The 15,228-nt window shown below is 49.7% G+C and overlaps 1 protein-coding gene across 1 annotated transcript; it reads left to right on the top strand.

Moving 5' to 3' along the window:
• The first annotated feature begins 1,739 nt into the window (after positions 1–1,739).
• ZMYND12 (zinc finger MYND-type containing 12) lies at positions 1,740–13,475 on the top strand. Its single transcript, XM_085314465.1, has 7 exons — positions 1,740–1,876; positions 6,762–6,933; positions 7,899–8,068; positions 9,450–9,572; positions 10,442–10,562; positions 11,566–11,711; positions 13,057–13,475. The coding sequence occupies exons 1-7, from the start codon at positions 1,853–1,855 to the stop codon at positions 13,174–13,176; spliced, it is 876 nt and encodes a 291-aa protein (XP_085170591.1). The 5' UTR covers positions 1,740–1,852; the 3' UTR covers positions 13,177–13,475.
• The last annotated feature ends 1,753 nt before the right edge of the window (positions 13,476–15,228 follow it).

Here is a 15,228-nt window from a genome sequence, read left to right as displayed (position 1 = left end):
CCGGGGACGTGGCCTAGGGAGCGGGGACGAGCCGGCGTGTGGGGACGAGCCCCGGGGGAGCGGGGACGAGCCCCGGGGGAGCGGGCATGAGCCCCGATGTGTGGGGACGAGCCCCTGGGGAGCGGGGATGAGCCCCGACGTGTGGGGACAAGCCCCTGGGGAGCGGGCATGAGCCCCGATGTGTGGGGACGAGCCCCTGGGGAGCGGGGATGAGCCCCGATGTGTGGGGACAAGCCCCTGGGGAGCGGGCATGAGCCCCGATGTGTGGGGACAAGCCCCTGGGGAGCAGGGACGAGCGCCCGGCGTGCAGGGACGAGCCCCGACGTGTGGGGATGAGCCCTGGGGGAGTGGGGATGAGCGCCCGGGGTGCAGAGACGAGCCCCGACGGGTGGGCACAAGCCCCGGGGTGCAGGGATGAGCCCCGACATGTGGGGATGCGCGCCGGGGGAGCGGGGACGAGCGCCTGGGGCGCAGGGACGAGCCCCGACGTGTGGGGACGAGCCCCGATGTGTGGGGATGAGCACCCGGGGCGCAGGGACGAGCCCCAACGTGTGGGGATGAGCCCTGAGGGAGTGGGGATGAGCGCCCGGGGTGCAGGGGCGAGCCCTGACGTGTGGGGATGAGCGCCGGGGGAGTGGGGACGAGCACCCGGGGCGCAGGAACGAGCCCCGACGTGTGGGGACGAGCCCCGACGTGTGGGGATGAGCGCCCGGGGCGCAGGGACGAGCCCCGACGTGTGGGGACAAGCCCCTGGGGAGTGGGGACAAGCGCCCGGCGTGCAGGGACGAGCCCCGACGTGCAGGGACGAGCCCCGACGTGTGGGGACAAGCCCCGGGGGAGCGGGGACGAGCGCCGGGGCGCAGGGACAACATTCGAGGCGCCCCGAGGACGCCCAGGGGAAGCACGGACGAGGCCCGGCAGACGGGGCCCAGCAAGCACAGCTGCGGAGAGGCCCCGAGCCACCTCCCCTGCAGCGCGGCTCGGCCTCAGCCTCGCGCTCGGGGCCGTCAAGGCGAAGCCTCGCGGCGCGCTGCGTCTGCTGGGAGAAACCCGTTCGCTCTGCAGGGCTCCCCGTTCGCTCTGCAGGGCTCCCCGTTCGCAGGGCTCCCCGTTCGCTGTGCGTTTCGCGCACCGTGACGGGAGCCGCGAGGGCGGCAGGGTCTGTAACAGTCGCTCCCGCTCGACGGCGTCGCCCTGCGCGCGTGGGGGTGTTTCTCCTCGCTTGTGCTAGCGCCTTCGGCAATAAAGCGGCAGCGCGAGGAGGTGCCTGGCTGCCTTGCGCAGCGCCCTCAGTGGAGCCRTACCTGAGCAGTGTATTTCATTAGCTTCACAAGGCTGGCTTGGGGTTGGTCTGGTTTCATTTGCGGGGGGGGGAGTTGGTGGTGGTGGTGGTTTTTTTTACCCCTGCGTACTGCAATGCCAAGAGTGAGGCATTTGCTGAAACCAAACTTTACCAGGAGTTTTCTCTGCTGATTTCTAAGGAGGGCCCTAGCATGCTCGCARAATCGCGCTCCCTCTTGTGACTTGGCTCGGGAGCACAGTCTTCCTGTTTAGGAATATCGAGTATGCGTTATGTGCTCCGTAATGGAACGAAGTAACAGAAATTATAGACCGGTGGCTGCTGTGGGTAAATGTTTTGGTGAAAGTCCAGAAGATAAAAAAACGACAGGCAATTACGCTTCTTCGCATCGTTTCTAAGTAAACAAAACTATTATTCTTCCCTTATTTTATTAGTGATGTAGATCATCAGAARGCTGACTGGGTTAGCATCCATGAGAGAATATGCCAGCTGCTGATTCCGATCCATACGCCCTTACCTTTTTTCAGTTCTGAAAAAGAAAGAAAACATGGCATGGAACAGCTGCTGAACAGGCAGGTATGTACAAGAAAAAAAAAGAATACCACCTCAAAGTACTACCAGTGAAATTTAATTAGATCTTCTATTCCTTTATTTTGATGTATGCGGTATTGGGTTGGTTAATCAGTACTTTGTTTAATTTTGTTTTAAAGACCAAGAAACTAAACTCAGCAATAAAAAACAATATTTAGCATGCATTGTCTGGGAAGGAGTGGGAACATCCTCTCACCAGCTCTGCAAGCCTCTTGCCTTTTAGCAGTCCTGCCTCAAAGTCCTGAGCTTCCTCCTCCTTGGCCTGGTAGCAGCACTCCCTGATCGCTACCTTTTCCAGCCTTGCAAAGGCAATCAGTCAAGTTCGTTTCTGACCCAGCTGATTTTTGGTTCTTACAGAGTCTCCCCTCCTTCACCAATGAGAGAGATTCTCCTTTCCCAAATGAGAGGGCAAAGAAAAAGCCCCCTCCCTTTATTGTCTTGGCCTACTTTAAACACTTTCCTGCTAAGTATTCTGCTTTTTGGCCTCCTGGGATGGACAGACGTGCAGCTCCTTTCCAGCTTGGGAAGTTTAAACTCTTTATTTTTTGTTTGTGGGGTGGCAGAATCTGCCTTTCCACAACACTGATGAAATAAAATAACCCACCCTAATACATCTACTACTAGAATGATCTTTCCCATAAAAATAATTACCTTTCTGTCTTTGCCTAACTCCTTTGCATCACAGAACAATAGGACAACACAACAACTAAAAGTGAGACGGTAACAATCAAGCAGTGCCACTGAGAACATCATTAATCTTCTGAATTGTACATCTTATTTAATAATATATTGTATTGTTTTTAAGATTGTTTCTCTGCTAGGTRGAGTGTTTTGGTGACTGGCTGGTTGCTGCAGGCTTTCTTGGTAGCATGCAGAAAGAAAAGGCCTGAAAGGGATTGAACCTGCGTAGAAAAAGGTCCTGCTTATTAAAGGCCTGTGATAGAATTTAGGTAGCAAATTTAAGTTTCATGRGAACTGTGCACTGACTACTGAGTTCATTTTTGAAAAATCCTTTCTGACTGAAAGGATTCTTCAACCGAAAGATTGTTGATAAAAGTCCAGATAAGATATGTTATAACCATATCTCCTAGAAACTAAGAGTGTGGCAGTAATAATGTAAAGGCAAGAGACCATTATCTGAACATATAGGGCAGGTTATAATTGCAGTGTTGGGAGACTTGAAAAGCCACTCTGAACATAGGAAAAAGAGGCTTCGTTCATGACAGAAGCGAACTTCTTGGTTGCACAGTTGTTCTGGAGGGAGCAATTGCATCACACACAGTCAGTGTCAAAAAAAAAATAAATAAAAAAGAAGCAAAAGCTCCTAATTCATCGCAGTTCCAGTTAATATTTTCTAAAATCTACAAGGAAGCAAAACTAAATTGGTCTTACTGGAGTAGTGGTACTTCCCCCCCCCATACTTAAGTGTTGAGGCTTTCCTTTTTCCAAGAAACTTTATCAACAGGTTGAATGCTGATGTTGAAAGCATCTGTTATTACATTATTGATTTTCTAGGAACTAGATTTATGCTTATGCATTACAAAAGACCACATGATGACCAGATCAAGGAACTAATCCAACTGGAAATAATTGTTTTAATTAGGTTACAAGGGAAGCAGTAGGAACATGGGGCTGGTAAGGAAGGAGGTAAAAGGAGACTTTCTCCTTTTGATTGAAGTGCGCACCTAGGTTGGCACATAGCAACTGCAAAACTGCAACTTGAGCCAAGGCTTGGATTGATTTCATGGGGAAAAAAACATGGGCAGCAGGCTCTGATTTTTTTTCCTTAATAGAGATGTATGTAGGATTTTTAACAACTCTGATTACATTCATTCTATGAGTTTCATCTCTTCCAKACAATTTAAATAAAAGAAATTTGCAGTCCATGGAGTGGCACCTTGTCTTCCTTCTCTCTTGCAAGAGAAATCAATATGTGAAAAGAGCAGAAACATGCTTTCTTCCACAGCAAGATTACAGCTGCTAGCCCACAAATGAAGTCCGCCTTGAGTTTGTACAGCAAAGTACAGGGAAACTGCKGCAGACAAGGTTTAGCCTAGGCTAACTGACAAGTGTCAGAAGAGCAGTATGCAGAGGGCGAGATTATTTAAAATGCCCCATCTTGCTGGCTTCATTTTCCTATTCATAGAGCCAACAAAAGTGGGCCTTCTTTGAAGCTTAAGGGAAAGCTACATAGTCTCATGACAATCAGAGAAAAAAAAAAACTTCTGTTCAAAGCCAGCACAGAGGTTTATTATTTCTTGAACATTTCTGTTGTACTTCAAACTCCTGCCCGGTGTTTATTTGAAAAACACACAACTTTAGCCTCAGTCAGGACACGGAAAAGCTTGTGCACATCAAAATGCCCTTTGGCCTGAGAGAAGGTACATTAAGATAAGAGCAGGGAGGTTATGAGTTTCATACCTTGTCTGTACTCCAAAGCTTTGTTGATAGAAATCTGCTATTGTCAACATAGCTGTGGGGATGTCTGCAGACAGTACCTTCAAGCTGACAAAACTCCAAGTTTCTGTTTGTAGGATAGCCTCACCTGCCTACATGACATCAGCGTACCGCAGCCCCTGGATATGGGAAAAGATCCACACCTCAGCTAGCTACAGCAGTCCTACAGCACCAACGCTTGCCCTGCTGTTTGCAAGTTTTAACTCAAAGGGCCCACAGTCAAACTGATTGGAAGCCTGGCTGCCTTTTAAAATCGTACTTTTGTTCAAGCGTGCCATCGCCGGTGGTACCTGCGAGTGAGTAAATGAATGCCACGTGTGCTCCCCACACCCTGATCCTGCCTGAAGCAGAGCTGGGGTCCTCGGCCTCCTCAAACCGTAAATGGGAAAAACTGCGTGGGGGCATCTTCAGAGAAATCTCTGTAATTGCAACACACATGAAAAGAGCCCAAAGGGTGCAGGTTTGCAGGAGGTGGGGCTATAAGCAAGATAAAAAAACAGCGTGGGGTCAAAGCTATTGATCCCCCCAGGCTTACTAGCATGCAGGCTTAAATGTTCAGTGCTGCGAGGGGGTTCTGTTGTCTCCTGACTTTCTGCTGTGCAGAGCATCCAACCACTAGCTTGTTCTCCCTCCAGATGCCTTAAAAKAGATCCCATCGTGGGAGGCCACGATGATCCTATTGAAAAGCGATAAAAAGAGAATGATGCTGACCTCGAACGCCTCCCCGGATGACAATGTTTGACGCTCGTTTACCAATGCTGGTGTCAGCTGCAGCAGAAAGCAAGTGGCAAGGATAGAAAAGGCAGCCTGATAATTAATAGCTTTTGAGACTTCTTGCCTTGACCACGTGCTGATTTTCTCCTGGGCAGCACATGCTCCTGCAGCACAGTTTGGTTTTGGGGCATTCCCTTGTGTATCTCCTGGTGGTTCAGGAGCTAAGAAGGGGGTGATGGCGGTGTTTTCCTACTCTTGACTGTCCCCGTTGCAGCAGGAACTATTATTTTGAGGTCTGTTCTGCACAGTTCTCATTTAGCTGGACCAGCCGGGATCTCCAGGGAGCACTCAGGCTCTTCTTCAGATTCCYTGTCCCCAAGCTGCTGCTTCGCCCACAGTAAATTCTTTGCCTCTCTGACCACTTCAAGCCCACCAAAATGCCAAAGCCATAAACTGACCTCTAAAAGCATTCAGTTTGCTTTTTTCTGCCCTCCGCTCAGCCACAGCTGGAAAACACCAGCCAAGGCAGAGCCTGCAAAGAGGTAAAATGGTATGTTCTGCACGCGCTCACTGCACAGGCCTGCCTGTGCCTCCTAGCAAGAGAAAAGCACCTTGCTGACTTACYGTGGCTAGATGCACCAGCAACCCAGATAATTTGCGAGCAGTCTTCTGTCTGCCGAGCTTGAAAAGCTAATATGGAAGTGTTGAGAACTTACAAAAACTGCAGTGAAAGCAAAGAGATCAATCTAAGCATTCTGGCTCCTTTTCGTGGGTGTCCTTCAGTGTGCTGTGGGGACRCAGCCTCTACAGTCGCAGCAGAGCTCAGGCAAGGAAGAAGCAWTCAAGTGGAGATGTGTTTATGGAGCTGATAAAGAGATAAAATGCTGCAGAGGGTAAAAAGTCTAAGCGTGGCAAACACTGCTAGCAGTAGCAAAAGACAGAAAGCAACTGTATGGAAGGAAACATCATGGTTTCTGGCAGCAAACAGAAATGTTRCAGAAGCTGCTTGGTCACCAAACCGAGCTCAGGCACTGGAGATGCATGAGGACAGTGCTGTGTTAAGGTTTCCTGATTTTGACCAGCTTTCCAGGCGCTGTGTCAAAAAGTACCAAGAGCTCAGCAGCCYTTGGAGGCCAGAACTGGCCACAAGAGGGTGGGAAGAAGATGCCTATGTCCCAGATGCACACAGATCTCCTGCCATCGTGCTGCAGCACTCAGTGAAGAGCAGTCTCCTTGCTTACAAGGTCTCTTGCGGCTGGAGATGTGCCGTGCTGGGTGCTACCTTGGCAAGCCATATGCTACGCTCTGCTGCCTGCTCTGAGTCATCATTATCACTGTCAGCAAAACCCTGCTGTAGCCCCTTTGCCTAATCTTTTCTATGGTCTTGTGATGCTCATTTTTTGTGCTTCACAGCTTTTATTGCTGCAGACTTAGCCGTTTCTTCACAGGCTTCAAGGGTTCTTCATCTCCTAAAACATCACATGATCTAAGAGATTGCCTGAGGTTGTTCCTACTAGAGGTAGGAATGAAATCCAGGCTCTGATATGACAGTTCTAATTTCCATCCATTAATTACAGATGCAATTAAAATTACAGTCACTGTTAACAGTTTGCAAACAGCTGAAATGTAAAAAGAGACCTCGCTTATCATCCTTCCTTATCCTTTGCTCACTCTGTTCCGTTACTATCTTTCCTTGTAGAAACACATAATCGATCTTGCRTATAGCACAGCCCAGAAGTTTATTCTTGAAGGAAAGCCTGGAAACGCAATACCTGCAGGTTTGCAAGCACTGCGTTTCAGCATTCGCGTGTATGGCTCATACTCTGTGGATGTGGTGCCCGCTTATCTCATCTTGGCCGAGGCCTGCATTGGTAAGTATTGGTCTAAATAGCAACGTTGGCAAGGGCAGGACCTCCCTGGGGGTCAGGTTTCTGGTTTCCTTTTACCATTTATCAGGAAAGGATAAGCTCTGCCTTTCAACATTGCACCGTGTCTCTACCCTGCCCTTCCTCAAGGGCATTCCGGAGAGATTTGAGAGGTCACCCACCTTTTTGTGCRCGCCTCTGAGAAAGCGATGAGGGATCAGGCAACGGGAGGAAAATCTTTTCCCCATCTCTTCCTAATCACACAAGAGAAGCAGTCTGAAAATCTGCTCTTTGCTTYTGTGGCTTCGTGTGACTCTCAGAAGCATTAAGTTCCCGAGGGTGGTTGTTTGGGCTCTTGATCTCAGGGGACCGGCAAACGTTTCTGAGGTTGWTGCGCCAGAGGAACACCTCAGCTTGTTCACAAGAGTGAGCTCTGCCTAAAGATTGTGCTCCTTTTTCTCCTTGGCTGTATGCTTTGTATAAAAAAAGGAAAAAAAAAAAGTTAGAAACCTGCATGTGGAGAATCACTTTTTTCAGCTGCATGAAGGACGGAGAAATCATTGCAAATCATTACTATTCCGGTAGCAAGCATGATGCTCTTCTAGCAAAATTGAGTAGTCTCAAGAATTGTCTTAAATGGGGTGGAGAAAGGGAAAAAAAACTCAGTAATTCAAGTATGATAATACACAAATCATTAGTCACTGTAGCTAACCAGAACTGTTTTGAATACACTTCTCAGCGATATTGAACAATAAGTAGTTTTTGCCTTCTCTTGTAGCTCTAGACACTCATTTGCCTGTAAATTAGGTTTTGAACGCTTGTTCGACTARGGAGCATTCAGCAGAGTAGTGGGGAACCCGCAAACTAGATTTCTCAAGCTAGCACAATGGGAAAATGGGCAACGTTTTCTACATTTCTAAAAATAAAATGCTCTCGGCTTGCATCCTGCTTATTTCTACGTGCCGTTTCAGGTGCTGACTGTCTTATGCAGGCAACTACGTATCTCTCCCAAGCTCAGTGGGTTGTCCTCAAAACKCCAGACTGCAGCCTTGCCATTCAGCACAAACTGCATCGGGATCTGGGTCTTCTCTATGCCGCTAAAGGAAACCTCGAGCAGGCTGCGTATCACCTGGCCAATGACGTAAGCCAGTTAAAACACAGAAGCGGTGCGGTTTCCCTTCCTTTAGCTGTGCCAGATTGCCATGAAAACCCCAGCAGACACATCTGTAATATTGATTTTAGGTATCGGGAGGGTAAAGGCATTAAGAAAACGAGAATTGTCTGGGTCTCGGGCACCTGCGTATCTGTGCTTATCCAAAGTTGTGTTTTAGCAGTCATCTTTATTCCCTTGAGCTGYGTATACCTTCCCTTTGCTACACCTGCTTATAGAGTCATCTATCAGCTTTGTTGTGGTCTTGAGACGAATAGACATTTCTACCACAACTTGGTATAGTTGCCTTTTGTTCAGCAGATAAGTTACTTCATTTTGACTGTCATTTTCCTTAATACTTTCTGTTAGGCGGCAATTCTCTTTCAACTCATATTTAATGAATTGTTTATTTAACTATTTAAATGGCCRGTTCAATAACAGCCTCCCTGATTCAATCTTTTTGGCTGCGAGAGCAGTCTATCAAATTGGAAATGGTTATTTCCAATTGTGTTCCTGAGATGCCTTGCCTGTCATTTAATCCCCCAAAGGGAGATGACCTCCCCGATTTACCATTTGTCTGTATCACGTATAGACTAAATTTACCCAGCGCGGAGTGACGAACGTCCGCGGCTGCTGGGTTTGGTGGCAGCCTTTTACAACAGCTTTGTGGGGATGTAAACGCTGACTTGTGATAGAGGAGAATTAGACCTTTTCTAATAATATCTACACCCTTGACTTGGTTTAGTCTGTAAGCCCATCAGGAGACATTCTGGTTAGGTACCCTGGATGCAGGGCCTGGAAAGGCCTCCGGGAGGAGGTTTTTGCTATTAGTGCAGCTAGTCTCTGCCAGAGCAGCACAAGACCCGCTTGAACTCCGGTGGCGTGTCCCAGATCTGCTGAGAGTCACACGTCRGCTCAGAATAGCTGGAATGCAGCACGGCGCTCCTGCTGCCCTCCCCACGCCGYGCTGGGGCTCCGGGACGGGGAAGGCTCCGGCTGCGCCACCCGAGAGCCCCGGAGCTGAGGCCGGTCCGGCTTTTAAAGAAGCGAGACGTAAGGGCTGCGCGGCGCGAGGAGGACGGGTGGAACCCGACCGTGATTCACCGGGGTAACACGCCACGATCAGGAGGTCTGCGCTAGCAGGGAATAGCGCTAGCGGGGGACTGGGCTGGGGCRTGAATTCCTCCATAGAGATTAGAAAATATCCCTTTTCTCTTTAGTACTACACTTTACAACTGTAATCAGGTATGACTAATGCTATACCTGTGCAGAAAAAGAAGAAATGCTCTATAATAATAACCCATAATGAAAATTTTCCCAGGTTTTGATATGAACACTGAACTTGTGCAATTTCTGAAAACGCTGATTTCAGATTTACCTTGCTAGTTGTGCATTTGGACCACGTGCCATTCAGACAGCTGGAGAATATTTCCATATGGCTGATATTTTCCTTCGCCAGAACAAAATGGATGTAGTAAACTCACTCTATGCTGAGGTTGGTAAAGCCAAAGCTCATTTGATGTTTCTTACTTTTATTTCTTGTGCTCTTTCCAGTGTTTCCTTGTTCCTGACTGCCTTTAGGATGACTGTGACCACATCAAGCATCAGTGTTTCCTTCTAGCATCAATCTCAAACACTTTTCATAGATAAATATTCCTCTGAGTTACAGCCAGGATAGGTAAAAACGTGTCATTGAAGTTGCAGTCTCCAATTTGGGCAGCCAAACTGTGTTAAAAAATTGGCTTTGTTACCAAATACCCTGGCAGAGGTTAAAGATAGTCCCCCAGGTAGAAAAGGTGGCCCAGGAGTTTCCACAGCCGAGGAGGAGTAGCTGAGCAYTAACGGCGTGTGATGGAGCCATGTGAAATTTAAGCTGAGTATCAGTGAAAATTCACACCGATAAGAGCCTGTCAGGATGGGATGATCGTGCAAGGGAAGTAACTGTCTAATCTCCCTAGTTACTTAAACTTGCATTGTGCAAGTTAACTGAAAAACGAGCCTTTTTCGTTTAGCCTGATTTCCTACAGAAGCAAGGGTTTCGCCGTTGTGCAGTCTGCCTCCATTCCCTTTGCAAGCTTCGGCCAAATTTGCTTTTACTTAAAGGGTTAGTTAAATTTTCTCAAGTGCGATGATAATTAATAGTCAGGTGGCAAAGGAAGCTTCCAGCTAGAAGTCCCACTGCAGGAAGAGCAGCAGATCTCCACCCGAAGCGTCCTGCGTGGCGGCAGCCAGCTCGCTGACCGGCAGGTGCCCAGGTTGTCGTGTTAGGAGCCTGTTGGTCTGTAAGCAACATGCCCTGCAGCACCAGGCGCTCCACAGCCAGTGGTAATACAAACGAAATAATTCCCGTTCCCTTCCTGGTAGGTGACTGCCATCTGGCAWGCCTTCCTCATGAAGTCAGTTCAAACACAGGAGCAAATACTCAAGTCGCAAGCAGAAGCGTCCCCGTTCGMCGAGGACGGGGAGGTTGGCAAAGATCATCTGAGTAAGTAGCACTGTTCCGCAGAAGAGTTTGCAGGCAGGACTCGAAAGAGCCCAAACATCTCAGTGCTCTTATTTTACTGGGTTGTTTTGTCCCTGATGCTTCCGTAGACCAAATTTAATCAGGGGTCACAGGTGTTTCTGAAACTGATGCTCAGTGGATAATCCTGGGTGGAACAAGTGAGGCCACTTTAGAAACAGGAGTGTTCAGRTGGAAACACACCCTTGCAGTATTTTCCCTTTTTTGTTTACCTGTGGCTTTTCACTGCACTCCAGGCAATTTTAGTGATAGGAGATTTTATCTTTCAGAATTCAATCCTGCTTCAAGACTCTCATTTACCTTCCATTTTTTTGTCTCCATTTAATTATGCAAAAGTGACATTTCATCTCACTTAGGCAGCTTTACAACTCCATCTTCTGAAGCAGTCTGACACGATGGGATACCACRTGCTAGTAGTTGGGTGTATTAACCTGGAAAATACTCTCAAATGCCGAGCTAGGGAATTTCTCACTTGTGACATGTAAAGGAAGCTGGATGAAGCATTAGGAAATATGCTGGAGCTCATGGTACTGCCCTACACTCCACCAAAGTCAGACTAGAGCGTGTTGCTTGTCTTCTGGCATGTGTGATGATAAGAGCATTGCCAGAGAAGAAAAATGTTTCTGTGGATTCCTTTACATGGCTTTCTCTCCATCAGTAGTTGCTGCAGTAAAAACCACACCAAGACAGGGCTACCTGATACCATCTTCGGTCATGACAGCAATATGAAATCTGCTCTTTTCATGCAGCTGTTATGACTCAACATCCTTACTAAAGGCTTATCAACACAATTACTGACTGGATGAAAAGATATCTGTTAATGGATATGGAATTTGCATGGAGCTGGAATACCACGTTGATGCTTGTAGTGCAAAGGCTTTTGATGTCTAGGAGAGATAATTGGACAGTTTTGAATATATTATCTCACACACATGCAGCCAACAAAATTATTTCTTTCTTGATGCAGCTGAAGCCCAGCAAGCAGAAGCAATTCAAGCACTGAATGCAATATTAGATTTCAGAGAACAGGCACCAAAGCAACAGCGTGATGAAACTGCTAAAGTTTTGCATTCTCTTGCAATGCTCTATTACCTGAGCATGGATTTATCAAAGGTACGTTTCACCCGGTGATAACTGCTTTGTCTTCAGTGAAAGGTTGATTACACCGTTTTATATTCATACAGTAACGTTTGTTCAAGTAGCCTTTGCCTCAGTGAACCTGTGGGATGTTTTATGCTCCCTATCAAACAGAATCACAGGCTTTGTGAGCGCTGCAGGCCTGTCGCTAGTACGACTTTGCAGTCAGCTTGAACATCCACTTGCAAAAGCCACCTGGGTGTCCTTGGGCAGGCTGCTTGGAGCCTGGACCTCCAAGCAGTTGGACCTCTGCAGCTTTGCACCGGGTYGGTTGGGTCCAGGAGGGTTCCCTAACTCGGTTTCAGCCCTGGCACCACCACACGAAACAAGGAACGCAAGCCGGCTGTCCGCGTTGACCCGGCACCTCTCCCAAGGTGACAACGCCCTCGCGGCACCGGAGAGCCCAGGACAAAGCTGCCTTGGTAGCGCTGCACGARGCCAGCTCACGGTCTGCGCTCAGCCAGGGCTGATAGACCCCAAGGTGAGCAGTCTTGATCTCTGCTCACCATCCCTGGTGGATCCTGTKGGGCAGCGAGTGAGATACAGGCCCTGCGCATGTCTCACCGTGAGCCAGACTGTCATCACCGTGTTGCTACATAGATSCAGTCTATTGGCTTCTCTAGTTCAGTTTTGGATTTGTACCACTGTATTTGTGTTTGTTGCTAAAACTTTCAGATGTGACCAGCTTCGGAGAGCCCAATTTTCTGCATTAGACCTGATTTTGAGAAATTGCTGAGCAGCGACCAGGYGGAAGCCAAGCCTCTTTGCCTGGGCTAAGCATTCAAAAACCTCCGATTTCTTCTGCCTGTCTTTTAGAGGGTGAAAATATGGATTACTAATGATCTCTTGATGGTAGAAGAGAAAGTCAGAATAAGAATCAGTGTTTGGAAGACACAAGTAGACAAATTCAAATTAGGAAAAAGCCAAAGCTTTGAGTGTCTAATCACTGGAACAGTTACCAAGGGAAATGGGGGATTTAGTTTATTAAACTGAGCCAATGCAGCTGTTTTTTTCCCCAGATAGATGTGGGAATGCTCGCACGAACTGCTTTATCAGACGGAAAGTAATGATCTCCAGCGGGGGGGAGCTGGGGTTGGTAATCTCTTCTGCACAACTGGATCCTTAATGATATCTGTTGGCAGCTTTCCTCCCTCCTCTAGAGCCGCTTGCACAGGTCACCCTCCGAAGCAGGCGGCTGAGTTGCGCGAGCCTGGACATGCTCCAGCGCGACTGTTCCAGGGAGCCTCCGCAGATATTTTAAGTACCCATTGAGAAAAGTCAGATTCGTGACAGTTGTTTTGTCTTTGCTGTTTCTTTTCAGGCGCAGGAAGCGGGGGTGAAAGCCTTCGAGCTGGTGAAACAACTGCCCCAGCAAGACTCTCTGGAGGCCRTTGATCGTTTGTTAAAATTGATTAAGTCCAAGCCTTTTTACGAAAAATGAGCTATTTCTACCARACGTAGGTGTTTAGCTAGATCATCCATTTAACTAGATTGCTGACAACASGATGCAAATGCATTACAAACTGAAGGTCCTTTCTGCTACTGGTGTCTTTCTACACGTGTCCCTTTTCCACCTCAAGCTGTTAATGAAAAGTTAAACTTTATGGTCCTTTTAGTTGATTTTCCTGTGCTGGTCAGCCACTGCGGATGGTTGTGCAATGACTCAGGGTGAAGGTGGGGAATCAAAAGAACAACCAGCACAAGGTGAATAAATAATTACCTACCTGCCAGCACAAAGAAGCGCAAGAGCCTCCCGTGTCCTCACATCGTCTGTGCAGAAGCTAAGGCCAGGCTAGCRGGTTGTTAGGGCTTTTCTCCCCCTTTTTGCACTGCTTTAGAGGAGTCTCATAGCTCTGGGCACTGAGGGGCTCCAAGATTCGTGGGGGAACCTGCACGCAGGAGGAACCACAAGGACAACGCCGGGACTATGCGCCCAGGGCAAGGGGAAGGTCCGCACGACTCTCGGGGTGAAGGTGGAGAAGGGCTAAAGGGAATTCGGGAGACAGATGCAGGGCTGGGGAACGGAGCTGGAGGCAGCCGGAGAGGCGCAGGCTGTGCCRTGAACCCGGTTCAGAGCCCGCAGCATGTGATGGCCTTGTGCAGAGAGGCGAGAGGAAACTTGCTCTGCTGCTAAGGTCTGCATTCAGCTGGGCTTTAAGCCTGCGATTAAGTCTCATTTACCTCAGGAGGATTTACGAGTGCACTTAATTACCTTGCTAAATTGGGATGGAGTCAAGTGCACATTCAAATGCTTTGTTGAGTTGGGACCTGAGCAATTAGAAGGGATTGATGCTGCTGCTGAAGGGAAAGCCACTCGCTCCGGTTCAGCCGCTGTTTAATTACAGAGGGCGGAATAGCTCTGCCGGGCACCGGCAGGCAGGAGCCCTCCGGCCGCTCCATGCCGCACAGGCCCTCGTCCTCGCTGCGGCCGGGGTAACCAGCCCCGGGGACCGGCCTTCCTCCGCGGGCTGCGGCGCCCGCCGGCACCGGGGCCTCAGCGCCCGGAGGATTTGGGTCACCGCGGCGGGGGATTTGGAGCTGCGGGCTCGGGCGGCGCAGGTGTAATCCCTCCATGCTGCTTGGAAGTGCCACGCAGCACCGGGCGCCTGCTCCTGGCCACTTGAAGCCATAGAGGAGCACAGAAAAAATTGCCGTTTTGGTGGTTTAAGYTAGACGGGCATCTCCGGGAGCAGGGCTGGCGACGAGCGAGGGCTGGGAAGGGGCGAGTCGGTGCTGGTGGCGAGAGGGCTCCCGGGCAAACCCCTGCAGAGACACTCAGCTCCCTTCTCAGCATCCCGCTGCGGGTCCTACYGGAATTTGCATTAGGACTATTTTGAGGAGCCTTGAAAGGTTTTACAAGCACTATTTTCTGCRTGCTGCTACTGCAGCTGCTTCCAGTGTGTACGCTTCAGGGGGAAATACTGCACTGAATAGAAAGCACCTGAAATGACCAAAATCAGCATTTCTCTGCCTGAAAGTGTTCTGACTTGCAGCTCTTAGTACTCCATAATTGGGGAGAAGAGAGGGAGGGAGGGAGGAAAAAAGCCAGGCGCGCTGAGCACAGCAAGAAGGTGCAAGACAGCCCTGGCCCGGCCGGAGGCAGCGACACCGCGGCGTTGGTCAGGAGCGGGCAAGGGCCCGGGCTCGAGCTTAAACGCAGCAAACGGGGCGGGAGGGTCGCAGCTGGGGCTCCTCGGGGCAATCAAAGCGTAACGGGGCAGCCGGGGCCCCGACGGGCTCCAGGGCGGGCTGGAATCAGCTTGGCGGCAGCCAGAAGGTGGCAACACCGCTCGCCCGGAGGCGGGCACGGCTTCGCGGCGGCGGCGTTTCGTAACTGGGCGCGTTGGCGAAAGCCGGGCGAGGACGGTCCTCGGCCCCTGCTCGCCCGGGCCAGCGAGGCGCCCGCTAATCCGCGCTTCCGCCCGGGCCGATCGCCGTAGGGCGCGCGGAGCCCTCGGCCGGAGCGGGAGCCGGGCGGCGCGGCGGCCGCCCC

Source organism: Rhea americana, unplaced genomic scaffold (assembly GCF_003343005.1).
Source record: "Rhea americana isolate MKP2758 unplaced genomic scaffold, rheAme1 scaffold_404, whole genome shotgun sequence".
In the NCBI taxonomy this organism is placed as follows: Eukaryota; Metazoa; Chordata; class Aves; order Rheiformes; family Rheidae; genus Rhea; species Rhea americana.
Note: the sequence above shows the minus strand (reverse complement) of the source record. Positions and strands in the feature narration are given on the sequence as shown.